At 50.5% G+C, this 14880-nt stretch overlaps 5 protein-coding genes across 5 annotated transcripts; 2 read left to right on the forward strand and 3 right to left on the reverse strand.

The window, feature by feature from the left end:
* Positions 1-271: 271 nt before the first annotated feature.
* FIBRA_00007 (uncharacterized protein) lies at positions 272-2109 on the forward strand (the record flags this gene model as incomplete). The annotated part of the gene is made up of 12 exons (XM_012321907.1): positions 272-358; positions 417-778; positions 830-969; positions 1027-1036; positions 1093-1123; positions 1179-1231; positions 1283-1356; positions 1410-1472; positions 1536-1628; positions 1681-1781; positions 1834-2005; positions 2063-2109. 12 exons carry the CDS (start codon positions 272-274, stop codon positions 2107-2109), a joined length of 1233 nt encoding a protein of 410 aa, XP_012177297.1.
* A 978-nt stretch (positions 2110-3087) lies between these two features.
* Positions 3088-6944, reverse strand: FIBRA_00008 (uncharacterized protein; the record flags this gene model as incomplete). The annotated part of the gene is made up of 7 exons (XM_012321908.1): positions 3088-3446; positions 3642-4287; positions 4335-5479; positions 5540-6157; positions 6215-6281; positions 6337-6673; positions 6730-6944. The coding sequence occupies 7 exons, from the start codon at positions 6942-6944 to the stop codon at positions 3088-3090; spliced, it is 3387 nt and encodes a 1128-aa protein (XP_012177298.1).
* Positions 6945-8748: 1804 nt separating this feature from the next.
* FIBRA_00009 (uncharacterized protein) lies at positions 8749-9039 on the reverse strand (the record flags this gene model as incomplete). The annotated part of the gene is made up of 2 exons (XM_012321909.1): positions 8749-8895; positions 8944-9039. The coding sequence occupies 2 exons, from the start codon at positions 9037-9039 to the stop codon at positions 8749-8751; spliced, it is 243 nt and encodes an 80-aa protein (XP_012177299.1).
* A 1423-nt stretch (positions 9040-10462) lies between these two features.
* Positions 10463-10801, reverse strand: FIBRA_00010 (uncharacterized protein; the record flags this gene model as incomplete). The annotated part of the gene is made up of 3 exons (XM_012321910.1): positions 10463-10597; positions 10658-10716; positions 10777-10801. The coding sequence occupies 3 exons, from the start codon at positions 10799-10801 to the stop codon at positions 10463-10465; spliced, it is 219 nt and encodes a 72-aa protein (XP_012177300.1).
* A 2492-nt stretch (positions 10802-13293) lies between these two features.
* Positions 13294-14602, forward strand: FIBRA_00011 (uncharacterized protein; the record flags this gene model as incomplete). The annotated part of the gene is made up of 3 exons (XM_012321911.1): positions 13294-13967; positions 14023-14164; positions 14219-14602. 3 exons carry the CDS (start codon positions 13294-13296, stop codon positions 14600-14602), a joined length of 1200 nt encoding a protein of 399 aa, XP_012177301.1.
* Positions 14603-14880: the final 278 nt, after the last annotated feature.

Below are 14880 nucleotides of genomic sequence, written 5' to 3' on the forward strand. Positions count from 1 at the left end.
TAGTGGCTGAGCGATCTTGGGCTGGGCGCTCCCACGACTTTCTTTGAGCAAGTTCTTGTAACGCCCTCCGCAGCAGCTCGCTCATGCTATTGCTTTCGTTCTCCACTGTTGACTACGGCTAAAGGGTGAGCGACAAACAATTCTCTCCACACAAATTGACTCACCAACGATCCACCGTCTTTTGCTATGTCAGGGGCTGGGCCCATTGCCGACTATCCATTTAAACACTTGTCTTTTTCACAGAACAGCCTTCAAGCGGCCTCGCCTTCCGATGGACATCGCAGCTTTTATTGCGCCATTGCGCCAACTCAGACTGAACAAGATTACTCGTATCATACTACTCCTCGTGCTCTCATCAGTAAGTATCGTATCGAGCCGGGACGACGCTACCTGCTGATTGCTACTTCTAATATCAGACTGTCCTATTTTCCGTACTTACCATTGCCTATACACGCTCTCGCGACTCCAGTTATATGTTCGGGATCCCATCTGCTTTATTGAGATCAAACACATCAAATTCTAGCTTCCCGCCACTTGAAAGGGTCCGAATTCCTACTACCCCTGAATCAAATACAACTACACCGTCTGAAGTTCATGAAGACGTCCTCTTAAACAACGGCACACATCGCGCGAATGCCACACTTCTAATGCTCGCGCGCAACACCGAGCTTGACGCGGCACTACAGAGTGTGCGCGAGCTCGAGGAAAAGTTCAACCACCAGTTTGGCTACCCCTGGGTCTTCCTTAACAACGTACCGTTCTCAAAGGCATTTAAAGAGTGCGTCTTCGTTTATGCTAATGAGGGCAAGGTCTGATCTGCGCATTGTAGGAAAATGACGGAAGTCGTCTCTGGCCCAGTCGAGTTTGCCATGATACCCCCACACCATTGGTATCAGCCCGATTGGATAGATGAGGAGAAGGCCACACAGAGCAGGAATACGATGGTCGAAGAGAATATCATTTATGGAGGTATGTAGCTCTACCTCATACCCCATATTCGCACTCATCTGTGTGCAACGACCACAGCGAGTGTATCGTACGTGACGACGAAATTTATCTGTAGTGACTGTGATAATGATTATTGACCAACAGGTATCGGAACATGTGCCGGTTTAACTCTGGTGTACGTCTCTTCTCCTAATTCCTCGCTGCAGCTCTCGAATATGCTTTTCCTTCAGTTCTTCTACCACCATCCCGTCCTCCAGAAGTATAAATGGTATTGGCGCGTCGAGTGCGTTTCCTTCTGTATTCCCTGCCTCGGTTGAACAAACTTAGCGCACAGGCCCGACGTACATTTCCACTGTATCGTCGACGAGGACCCCTTTTTGAAAATGGAAGAAAATAACAAAGTCTACGGTTCGTATGCTGTGATGCTCTGGTGTCTGCTGCGCACTCATCTCTTGTGCCAGGGTTCACTATCACGCTGATCGAGTTTGAGAAGACGATTGCCTCGCTTTGGAAGACGGTGAAAGGTGCGTGGGTCCAGGACAATCGCCGATCGTGGATGACGTAATTGTCATTCGCTTACGTCCCAGACTTCATTGCCGAGAATCCGCACTATGTCGCGCCAAACAACTCGATGGGCTTCTTGTCTGAGGACGGCGGAGAAACCTACAACCTTTGCCATTGTACGCTCTATCCGTATGTGATAAGGGCTAATGCTCATCATGAATGCCGTAGTCTGGAGCAACTTCGAAATCGCGGACATGGACTTTTGGCGCAGCGAGGCATACTCGCATTTCTTCGACTACCTCGACGCTCAAGGGGGATTCTACTATGAGGTAAGTGTTTGCATTTCCCGCTCCTCCCATACTCATCATGCATTGTGAATAGCGCTGGGGCGACGCGCCCGTACACAGCATCGCGGCGGGGCTGTTTCTGCCAAAGGACCGCATCCAGTTTTTCGACGAGATCGGATATGAGCATCATCCGTTTACACACTGTCCGCATGGGGCGGGAATAATCAGGAAGAAACACTGCTCTTGTCGTGGCTGGCGTAGTTTTGGTACGTGAATCTGACTTTCGTGGTGCGACACGTGCTCACGCACAGGGCTGTGCACAGATTACCAGGGATATTCGTGTATGCGCAAGTGGGAAAGGATTTTCTAATAACAACATGCGCTTCGCTCCCGGTGTGTATGCTGTCGTCGCTACGTGTACTGCTGGCATTTATCGCTCGATTGCATTTCAGCGTCGTGTCTGCTACGAACCCGGCAGCAAAACATTTTTGCGGCTTGCGAGGCATTGCGCTCTGGGTCTCATCGTGGCGTCACGGGACAGAATGGCTCTAAAGTCGCGGCAGTGCTCGAGCCTCTACCGGGTTGGTGTATGTATGGGCATCAGGACATTCGACCGCTGCGCGTCCGACCCCGCTCAAGTCCATCCATTCGCTTTGCCTCCTCGTCCGAGTGGATGGGCAAAGCGAGACGGGCATATATACCCATAAGTTTCATGTCATGTTTATAACTGCTTTATCCTGCTTTATCGTTCAACGAGCTTAAGCTTGCTATATGTATCACGATCGTCCCTAGCTGTTTGTGGTTATCTGTTTGCGGTTACCTCCAAGCGAGATTCGGTCCGAAGTGTTCAGAGTTCTGCATGCATAGTCCATCAAGTCGGTGTCGGTTTAGGTCAATTCTTCAAGCGCGGAATAACGCAGTTACAAAAAGTGATCATGAAGTATATACAAAAACGGGTAGAAATCTAAAGATACACAATCAATCTACTGATACAGACAGAATATGGAACGTTCACTAGCTAGCTACAGTAAGTGTTTGGAAAGAAGAGATAGGGAAACTAGATATTGCGAGGACGTCAGGCTATGTATGAAGTCCACGGGAGCTACTGGTGACTGCAGAACAGCTACGAAAGCAGGGAACTGCAGCACGAGCTACATACTGACGTTACGAAAGGTAGTTCAGCAAGATGAGAAAGGAGAGAGAAGCAAAACGGGTCAGGGACGAGCAGCAGAAAGCACACGAAAACGGGTCGGGCGCAGGCTACAAGAGTGACTATAGATAGTGATTAAACAGAATCGAGAGAAGAACCTCATGGTGCTGGTGGGGACGCCAAGTGAGCGATATGTCGTCAGTGGGCCCATCGTGAGGCCTGCACACCCGTTGGCTGCTGGTCCTTCGTTCCGTTGGACACATTTCCCGGGCCGCGATCTACCGCCTTTCCTTTCCATCTCTTTCCGCCCCTGCGATGCGTACTCTCGGGATACGTCCGAGCCGGGGTACGCAGGGCGTGGTCCGATGTGGCAGGGCTCTTGGGCGCGTGCATGGACGCGGCTAAACCGGAACGCGAAGAGGGTGCGTGCATGGATTCTGCTAGCCCAGATAGAGGGGACTGAGGGTGATCGCCTTCCGCAAGAGCATCATCTTCCCGAACAGCCAAGGCAGGGGAGGACGACGACGCTCGGACGGAGTCAATCAGCAGAGACAAACCTATAAAAATATGGGTCAGTTCTGTTCGAAAGATAATAAAGACAAAAATCGTGGGTAAGCCTGAAGGATCGAGGTAGAAAGATGCCTTGACTATACATGGACAACAGCCCAACAGACGTGGGTCTTCGTGGCCCAGACTCCAAGCTTACTGACGAGGAGAATGCTATAACGCAGCGGTATGAACAGGCATCTCACCTTCTGTAGACTCCACTGTAGTCGAGACAGAATCTGCCGCCTTGGGTGAATCATTGAAATCAGGCTTCGGCAGACGGTGGACATCCGCGGCCAGCATCTCTTCCTCATCGACTGACGCGGGCTCTACGTGAATGGCAGGGCACGCGTCATCATCAACATCCGCATCATCAGAAATAGGGAGAGTGTAGGTGGAGGGGTGAAAGGGCGTCGCTAGTGCCGATAGGGCCGAAGGTGATTTGGTTCGCCGCAGTGGAGACGTCGAATCGTCATTCAGGTCTACGCCGAGATCGGATGAAATTGCATACTGCCCGATGGGACTGGACGATGAGCTGTGTGTATCAACTGGCCTGTATGGTGCAGGAACAACCATGTGTGAGTAGTATGGCGGCATTGGCATATAAGGCCCTGGGTGATGATGGGTGACAGGCTGTGTCTGCGGTGCGCCCATCATGCGTCGATAGGTTTCTTGGTCTTGTTGTGGATTGGAAATAGGCTGTTGGGGGGGCATCATAGGCACTGATGCGGTGTTGACAGGATATCCAAAATGCCCGTTCGGTGGCAGATGCTGCGCCACGCTAGCAGTTGGACTGTAACCAGGAGTGACTGGGACATGATGTGTATAACCTGGTGGACCATAGCTGGGGGACTGCTCGAAATGAGCGATGTGAGTAAAACGAGAATGAGATGATTTACCTGGTATGACCGATAGGAATCTGCTGCCTGTGGAACTACCGGAGCGAATGCAGCTTGGGGAGTGAAAGAGTTGAACGGAGCGCCGGTTCGCGCATACTGGCTGATGATCGAAGATTGGGGATGTGCCGAAGGGTTGTGGTAGAAGGCCGGCATCGCAGCGGGCACCTCAGCCGGAATCTCTCTGAGTGCCTCCCTCAACGCATTATTGCGACAACCGTGTAGATCGAGGTGACCTCTTGCCGGAAACACCTTCTGCGGGTATCCTGGGGTCCTCGGGACGAACCGGGAGGTTGCGCCATCAGGATTAGGAGCATTCCTCAAGTTGCGATCGTTCCGCCTATTCCTCTGCCGCCTTCTATGTTCTACATTTCCGGCAGGTGCTGAGGCAACACGGACGTCGATTCGTGAACGCACCGCATCTATCGGAAGAGGCAAAAAACGATGACCTTTCCTGTGCTCATCGTCATTCCCATAGTCGATCATCTCCGGGCTCGTCGTTAGCCTTGGGCTACCCTCGAAAACCAACGGTCCAATATCCTTGTCGGCATCTACTTTGGACGGGCCCGCAGATGGTGTAGGCATGATTTGAGAACCTGGCGCGCACTTTTCATTTACGGGGGCAGCGACGACGACATCACTTTTGCGTAGGACATTACATGTCACCGGGGGAGACGAGAAATCGCCTGCTTGAGGTCCTACTCCTTGTGAACACCCCTTTGTATGAATCTCTTTCCCGTCTGAGGCTGCAGAGCAAGTGCAGTAGACGAGGACGGGAGTTGCAAGCCTAGATGACAACCGGGGAACTATGACGGGACGGGTGAGCTTGATGACGTAACGAAGTTGAGATTTAGATGGATGCGGGCCTGATGGAGAGGCGATGGAAGAAGACACATCGCGAGTCTCTACCTGCGACACATTAGGTGTAGATGGCATATGTCGTGCCGAAGAATTACCAAGGGAAACAACGCTGGCATCTTCGGGCTGACCATGCGCTCCATCAGAAATAACAACGCCGCCTTGCGCCGACTCGGAATGAGAAGCGGCCTCAGAAAACATGCCGCTGAGATGAGAGTGGACATGATATTGAAGAAGGGCACCCAGTTCATCGCTCACAGACCGAAGAGGGTCGACCGAGGAATTGCCGTCTTGAGCCACACCGAGAAGAGATCAGTGATATTCCATCCTATTCATCATTATAAACATACCATTAGGCCGAGCGTCGTCTGCATGTGGGACATCTACACGCGGAGAAGGTCCTTCGGAATGCGGCTCACAGACGCTAACATCGAGATTGAGTATGTAAGTAAGGTCTACCATTGTAGGCGCGACGTGATCATTAACGTCCGATCTCGATGCGTTGCCATTTCTTGACACTTTAATGCGGGGCCTCCAGGGTATTATAGCGAATGCACTGTCGTTGCTGGCGTTTGGGTCAGCGCCGCCTCCCGTTAGTTCAAATTCGGATGTGGTAGACGTTGCCTCAGGGGCACCAGAAGATAAAGCTTGCTGTAAAATGCCAGAGGAGAACGCAGGTTGAGGGGTACCAACGTCGAATGCCGTCTGAGTACTGGCGCTGAATGGACCTTGAGAGGGACTGGGACCGAACGCGTTTTGGGGGGCTCGGGATCCAAAGGGACTCTGAGGGAAGCCAGAAGCGGGCGCATTTTGAGGGATACCAGATGAAAATGGGTTAGGAGTGCCACTAAAACCGAAAAAAGGTTGCTGAGGAGCGCCAGCACCAAAAGCATTCTGAGGAAACCCATTTGGCGAGGGAGTGGAAGTAAATGGGTTGGCAGGCGCAGGAAACTGGTGCATATTCTCGTCTACAAGCAGAGGGGTCGTCACCGTGGCACCAGTTTGAATGAAAGAGTTGAACATACATGCTCTAAATCGAAAGTTCATAGTCCTCATGAGAGTGGCGAGTTGAACCCTCATCTTCGCATCACACTGCGTCACTCAGATAATCAGTTTCAGCAATAGGACAAGGGTAACATGTTTTTACCATTTGTTCGCACAATTCTAATATGTGTCCTTCGAATGCCACCACCATCTCGTGATCTACTTTGATATCCCTTGTAATTTCTTCAACCCCTTCCATCGCCCACTGGTTGATCCATAGAAACCACAAAAGTGCTGCAAAGAGGGTTATAACCACGGCAGCGAGACATAGATGCTGTACACCGAAAAGCGGCACAGCAGATGAGGTGCTTGAAGCGAGAGGAGACAAGACAACGGTCGAAAGTGCCTTCATTTCGAGTTCAGTGGAATAGGTGGAACCGTACGTTGGCAGCGTCTCCCTTCGTACCGTTGTCGAGCTTGGTGATGGGAGAAATATAGAACTTAGTTATACAATGAGCACATTGGAAGATAGTCAGGCGTTCGGTAAACAACTCACTCGTACTTATTAACGCCTTCGGACACAAGAATAAAAGACGGGGGAACATTGTCGAGAGACCGGGGAACGCTATCGGACGCGAGGATGAGGGGCCGGGGAACGCTGTCGCTGATTGTCTGCACACAGCGAATGCAGAAGCTTTTTGGAAGGGGAAGCTGAGCCAAGAAGGTGAAAAGGACGAGAGCTGCCTTAAGGCAGAGACTGGCTATCAGCATCGTGGCGGTGGGTGTACATCTTGAGGTCGGAATGCATTCGCCTTTATATAATCGAGGGAGAAAAGCTGTGTAAGTTACTTCTGGGTAACAAACGTAGTGTGGCGCAGGGTAGTAGGACAAGATAGAGGTATTGTAACTCCTGCTTATTGTACTTTCAAGTCGCTAAGATCAACAATCAGTAGTGACGCACAGACCGGTCGGAGTAGAACTGCCCTACTAGATAAGGAATGAAGGACACTGATTGGCTTGTACGAGTTTCGAAGGCCCAAGTCCGGACGTTGCGGTGATGAGATCTACACGGTAATAATGAGTCACTAGTACTTCGGCGAGAAGACAGGCAGAAACTAGTCTGTCGCGCTCTGCATCTACTCTAGAATCTAATCCAGAAATACCTGTAGTCAATGGATTGCCTGTCCTGTAAAATGATACGTGCGCCGCGGCGCATCGCACTCTCCACAAACGAAAGGCCCGAGCGATTACATCGCCATTCTGGACCGCGCCTTCCGCGTGTGCTAATTTGTTCTGATCGGAAAAGTAAGACCTACCAGGTTGAGCCCACCTACGTTCTGCCAATCTCAGTGGTCATTATCCACCATCCCCATCGTGACTGGGTGGGTCTATGTTAAACAAATTTTGAAAACACGCTCGTACTTAAAACAATACAATCAAAAGATACGCGTAGGAATGAGAATGGGACTATAGGGCTAGCTTCGTGAATCGTCACGAATGAGGCGGGGATGCTGCATAGGCGCCGAGCGCAAGGGCCTTCAGTATCCGATTCCCAGCATCGCACGTCGTAATCAGTGCTTCCGTAGCCTACACACGCGAATAAAATTTAGCTGATAGAGAACAATGAATACGTTGGCTCGGACGGCAGAAAACCGTCGGCCAACAACTCACTATAGCGGTAAGACCACGCTCGTCCCGAACTACACAATGCTACAACTACTATCGCCACGCACACGGAAATTTGCAGGGTCCCAACGAGTATGAAAGACATTCAACGGCATCAATGGCCATTGCGAGAAGGAAATGAGATAAACCGGTTACGTGATAAACGGACTTCGGGATGAAACAACCGTTTAAAGCTGTGGTTGTGGAGCCGCGAAGAATGCTACAGTGCCCACAGACCCAGATAGGCCCATTCGCAAACGCAAGATTTCGGATCAGTCGGCAGTGCTGGCAAGATTCATGTAAACCGAAGGCTGTTAATTGCCAGTACCTTCCTATCCGAGTGCATGCTCTTCGCCAGACAATGCTCTCCGGTGATTCCCTTTTCACAAAGACAAAGATGATCCTGCAGCCTTTCTGCAAGGAAAACGATTGCTCAAGATAAAACGACCGGCTGTATAGGTAAGGAACGATTGAGAAAAGCGCAGATACCCTATGAACGCGTGGAGGATGAAGAATTTTGAGACAAGATTTCGAGTGACGAGGTCTAACATAGCAAAGAGTCAAGTGATGATAGTGCAAAAAGAGGAGCAAAGATACAAGTTGTGGTGCATGAGGTCGGATAGAGTTACGGTGCTATACAGCCTGAGCCACTGCCAAGGTCGAGCACTGGTCGGCCTTTGCCGATACTAGACGCACGCCATGGCTCTATGCCACGCTGAGAAGGCTCGGCGTAGAATCTGTAGAGATATTCAAACTCAACGACACAATCTGCTTGCATAACGCATTCATCGTCATTCTAACAGGCCGTGCATATGTGTCTACGATGGATATCGCATAGGGTTCGACGAACGTCACAGTATTATACAATTTCTGCGCTGGCGTCTAGGCACGCTTGAAGCTCGACGCCGATTTATACAGCCTTTGCACCCTTTGCACCCTTGGGTTGGCTCGGGGTCGTGGTAGCGGGGGCGGGAGGGGTACCAGCTGCGTTGCGGGAAGCAGCGCTCTGAACACGAGAAGTGAAGGTGCTCTTTCCAACGTCGTTGCCCTTCTTGGTCTGAAAAAAAATAAGCCTTTATGCATAGCGTCTCAAACACAGACGAACCTGTGTGGACTGTATGCGCGATGCATCTGTAGGAGTCATCTTTCCAGATGCACCACCAGCTGGGGAACCGAGCCTTAGCGGAAGGGCTGAGGACATAGACGTCGGGGGACCTACTAGTACGAGCTCCTTTGCTGGCCATTTCTTGTTAGATTATCGGTGTGCGTTGAGAGGTGTCGTTGACTGCACTGTTAGACTAGAGCACAGAGCGTAGAGTCTTTATAGCTCTCGATATTGTCACCGGCCAGACAGAGCGGGCTATTCGCCGTTGGGGAATGTACAGGAGTCGGTCCGATGACAGCACACCAGGGGCTCGTCTGGTAGCAATTCATCTCGGTCCTTCAGTCAACGACATTGTGGCCAGTTCGTGAGGTAAGATGCCATGTACGGTCACAGACGAGCAGCGCAAAAGGTCGTTTTCGGCAGTATTCTCGCTCCATGTCAGTGCGGCGATATTTGCTTCACGCGAATGCGCGGATCGTGTGAGCAAATATTGTACGTTATTGGAGTCTTAGAAGCACCGATTCGTTGTTTCACAAATGAGAATGCATTCGGAAAACGCACCAACGAAAATGGTGGAAATGATAGATGTCCGACATGCGCAGCTGCTGAAGAAAGTTATGTATCGATGGCTATATCAATTTTTCTGCTGCAAATTCAAACTTCTTCTTCTGCTAACCACGAATATGTCCATTTACACAGTGAATCACGCGGACTCAGCACGTCACACACATAGATTCGACACGACATACCACAAGTGCTTCTGAACCTTCATATAGAAGCTCGGCCGTATTCATCCCTTCTTGGCAGCTTGCTTGACCCCTCCATTTTGAGTGTTGATCAAACCGTATCCGAAGTGGTGAAACAGTTCACTAAATATGTGCATGACCGTTGGAAGACACATGTAAAATCAGAACGTGGCCTGTGTCAGGGTGGGTGTACATGTTCGGCACCAGCAAGTCGAGCGAGGTCATGGAGCTGTAGTACGTGAATTCAAGCGTCAAGATAGTGCAATTTCACATACATCCATAATCATCTGTAATATGCATTAAAACTCACCAACACAGCTCCGGCTGACGAGTGACGCTGCGAATGTCTAGATAAGTCAGGACCGACTAACCGATTAATTGAGTCATCGAAGTTTGGGGCCGGTGCTATTGCATAAGACCACCGTCGTCTGAAAAGAAACATACAAAAAAAGTAGATTGTGTAGCCGTTCCTACTGCACGTTGACTCTGACCTTGCATGATAATAAGATCAAAGTTTTAGTATCGCTGGGGCGGAGGACGCGTGACAGAACGCGTGACAGGACGCGTCAAATCACTGCGGCGACAACAAGTATCATTCAATTGTTGGCATCAAAACCCGTCATATGAAGTCCTTGCCACAGTCACGTTTCGATATTCATAGTGGGCAACAAATTTGTGCATGCTATTCCCGTACCACGCCCGCATATATGTACATTACTGCATTACCGCTCCATCTCGCGGTCTTGCTGCCCCAACATCTCATAATACAGCGATCATGAAGAGCCCTTTGCACCCTTTCCGCCCTTCGCACCGCTACCTGGAGTAGCTCCAGCAGTTGCGTTGCGCGCTGCAGATGCTTGAGCACGAGCGGGGAAGCTGCCTTTGCCGGTCTCGGCGCCGGCCTTAGCCTGGCAAAGAAAGGAACGCCGTCAAAAGTCAGACGCACAGGGAACATGATGAGGACGAACCTGAGTGGACTGTATGCGCGATGCGTCCGAGGTAGACGTCTTGGAGGCTCCGCCGCCAGCTGTGATATTGGAGGGAGAGTGAGTACTCATACAGCTTGTGATCGCTTGAAAGTACTTACTAGCACGAGATCCTTTCGCTGGCATGATGATTTGGACGAGGATGAGTGTGGATCGAGGAGTGATTGAGAGGTAAGACTGGCTGAAGGATGTGTTGAGCAAGGTCGCTTTTATACCTCTCAGTCCCGCTGGATGAATACAAGCGATGTGCTGTTCAAGCAAGCAGCGCACGGACAGACTGCACGAGTCCATCATCATGCGGTCCTTTTCTCGTGATTCGTGTCAACAAAGCGGTAAACGTCCGAGACATACAATTACGACAAGCTGTCCACCAGAAACATCTGAGCATGGGCCGAAATGAAGCGGCTCGATGTCCATGTAGAGTAAAGAATGCCACGCACCCTACTTAGGATCATCGTCATTCCCAAGTATTTCGTCAACGGAACGCTCGCATGCGCAGATAGCGAGCTTCGACGATCTTCCCAAAACGCACCTCTCCGTTATGACATCTCACAAATAATAGGGCTCGAGCAAGAAATCACAATGGAACAACGAGCACTAAACTGAAGTGATTGTCCCCATGTAAGAATCCACAAAAGTGCAGTACTGAAAGAACAGCAATAAGTTTACAGTATGTGCTTCCTGCGCGTGCAGATGGTGATCTGCGAGAAGAGTAGCCTACTACGGTGACCATCTGAGGCATTAGACCCCGAGCGCGAATCGACGGAGACAAACTGAACTCGATAAGACGTACAATCTACCACTCGTGCTGACCCAAGTTGAGGCATGGTTTACGGTCTTAGTTGTGTATATGTTCCGCGATCTGACTGACCAGACAAATAGCATGGCTCACCGGACCGAAGCGCAGATTGACCTGTCAGAAGACAGCACTAATAACGCGTAGATGCCCCTATTGGGTTAGTTGGGCAATAGAGTAGACGGAGGTGAGGGTCGAGCCCTGTGCTAGATGGGAGGAGTGTCCCGCAAATACGTTATCTATTCTGCAGTCCAGGCGAAAGAGACGGGGAGCAATGTGGACACAAAAACAGGTGATAGCGCGATAAGGCTAGGCGATGGCGTACCGTGTAGAACCAGCTGCAGCCCCTACGTGTACTTTCATCGACGATCCCGTAAAAACCTTAACGAAACCGTAGGATGGAGATATGTGAACCGTCGATCAAGTCATACGCTGTGTGCCGATAGAATAACCACATCGTGCTTTTCGAGGTAGCACTGCCGCACTGCACAACTGAGGCAAGACATCAAGCAGCCGGCACCCACTCAGGAGTGGACCAGGAGTGGTACTCAGTAGTCAGTTTTTACTCAGGCTCAGCGATGGTGTCACATATGTCACATCATGTGACTCTTGCGTTACACGTCGCCGACTCATGCTCCCAATGTCCTGCGCCACTATGTATACCTTTGAACTTGATGCTAAGACTTGTTTTTCAGCTGCGAAATTATTTCTCTGGTTCTCAGTACACGTCTACCAGCCTGCAGTGAGATATTGAGACTGGATACCAGTACGCCTTGTGGGTACCGCCGTTCTGTGAGCGTGGTAACCACCGGATATACTCAACCATGAGTGACTGTGGATCATGCCATTTCCCCTCACCGGGCCCATCTCTGGTACCCCCCATCTCCCCGCCTATACCGCAGACCACGTTAAGGCCGGTCAACCAGCTTCCGGGTGTCTCGGTACGCGTTCGACGTGAGAAAGACGGTGCGAGCAGCAGGGCCACGGTTTTTTTGGCTGGTGAGAGGGTATGCCAGTAGTGGCTCCAGAATCCATCGTTGTCATCCCAGCTGGCTGTACTCTGTAGCTTGTCCTCAGAAGTGCATGTCTGATTCAGCGATTAGAATATACAATCTTGATCAAACTTCAGCTCGTATCTCAAATGCCCGGGGATTGAATATTGACTGCTGGAAGTGGTCTTCTATAAGCCTTTTGGCTTTCTCAGACTTCGTGGTGCATATACTCCATGATTCAGACGCAATTCTGCGTACTCTGTCTAATTGTTGCTACGTCATCTACCTTCACACGAGTATGTCCTCTCATCTTGCAGGTGTGGCACGCTCATTTATTGCAGTCTTCATCATGCTGAATACAAGTGTGTACGTAGTCGTCGCACATGCCATTCATACTCCATTGGAGTGCTACTGGCTCTTGGCCCGCTAGTCTGTGTCTATCATCTTGATTCCGAGTCAGGGTATCACAGCGACACTTGAAGCTTGAAGCTCGAACATTGGGAATCTTCATTGAGATCAGAGCCGTACCGACCTTGCTACTCTTCGAGAGGGCAACACTGGTCGCAATGAAAAGCATCCAGTGTATCTGGAACCTGGGTGTGGCGGACTGAGCGATTCTGGCACTGGTGTCTTCCGCCGTGCTTCGCACGTGGACGCAATGACCCATGCAGGACAATAATACTGCCCATCTAGGCCATTGTACTTACGATCGTGTCAAATCGATACGCACATCTACTTGCGATTCCCTTGGAAAATGATGTCTAATGCGAATCGACCTTCGCGTCTCTCCTTTCTTCTTACGCATTCGTATTCCCTCCGTTTAGCCCTCAATGCGCCGCGGATTCTTGCTGCAAAAGTCCCTCTGCCTGGACGAGAAAGTGAACAAGTCGACACAGGAATCAGCGAGGCCTATCATTAACGTCTCCAAGGGTTCAATTGCGATACCCTCAGGTCCACTTCCGTCTTATATCAATACTCCTGATGTCGGATTTTTGCCTTCGGCTACCAATCGCGTTATCACGAGTCTGCCCTTACCCTCGCAATGTCTGCGGGGCGAACGTTCAGTTACGTGCATATTATTTCAAGGAATGAAGGAAGCAATACTTGCAACTCCTGGTTTCCCTGCGCCTTTAGCCATTCCTTTTCCCTCTGTGTACAGACTGGATTCAATTGAAGGAGCGGGATTAGGCATGTTTGCGACCGTGGACCTGGATCCTGGAGATCTCATTGCCTGCGAGAGACCTCTTATGGTCTGTACGGCGTATATGCCGATCTCTTTGCGAGATGGCGATCTGCATCCCAACCAAGTTTTGGAGCTTGCAGTCTATCAAATGATGTCTGAGGATGGTCGTCGCGCCTTTCTTTCTCTCCACAAATGCAAGGGCAACACCGTGCCACTCGTCAACAATATCTTGGACACGAACTCTCTGCCTGTTGGGAAATTGCCGGGGTATGATGGGTTTTGCTGTGGCGTCTCTAAGGATATTTCTCGAGTCAATCATAGGTATGCTTCACTGACCTTATGAATGAGTTTGTCGACTGACCTTTTCGGCGAATAGTTGCTCTCCAAATGCGTGCCATCGATGGGATTTGATGTCATTTTCCTTCGAACTTCGTGCGCTCAAGAAAATACTGAAGGGCGAGCAGATTACTATCGGTTATGGCAACCTCGTCTGCCCGCGTAGTGAACGCTGGAAAATGGTACAGAAATGGGCGTTCCAATGTGCATGCCCTGCTTGCTCACTGACCGGGAAGGAGTTGAAAATCAGTGAAGCGCGGAGAGCGGTAATGAAGAGAATTCAAGACACGCCCTACGACGATGCTGAGCTAAACGCGTGGTTGAAGAGCTCTGATGCCACGTCCGATATCATTATCAAAAGATACGAGTCTGTGGCACTAGCGATGGAAGCAGAAGGCCTTTACGTCGAAGACTGTTGGCCAGTGTGCTATCAGCGCCTTTGCAAGATTTATTGTGCCTTAGAAAATATGGAGGAGGCGCGGAAGTGGGCGAAACATGCTGAGGGGCTTTGCAGGGCTTTCACGGGAAAAGACGGCGGATGGTCCGCCGTCGCTGCTGCGCCTCAGTCCACTAATTGGTGGGGATTGAAGACGCATTTTGGGTCAGCGAAGGCGGCTTAGTAAAGGAGTGCCCGCGTAGGTGTCACATTTCTCGTGTCTCTGACCAGCTTTGTCGGGATACTGGTCGAGGTTCAATATCATTACCCTCAGTCGACATTTTCACTGAATTCTCGAAAGAGTCTTTGGCGAAACGTGGTCCATGAGAATAAAACTGCGTAATATGATGGCTTCATACCCTACTCATTGATGTTACGAATTATGAATCAGATCGACGAAGCCTTGGATTTCGGCGCGTACTAGCGATGCGCACCGTTATTCTGCAGTCACGTGCCTGTGAC

Source organism: Fibroporia radiculosa (assembly GCF_000313525.1).
Source record: "Fibroporia radiculosa TFFH 294 genomic supercontigs, scaffold8, whole genome shotgun sequence".
Classification (NCBI taxonomy): domain Eukaryota; kingdom Fungi; phylum Basidiomycota; class Agaricomycetes; order Polyporales; family Fibroporiaceae; genus Fibroporia; species Fibroporia radiculosa.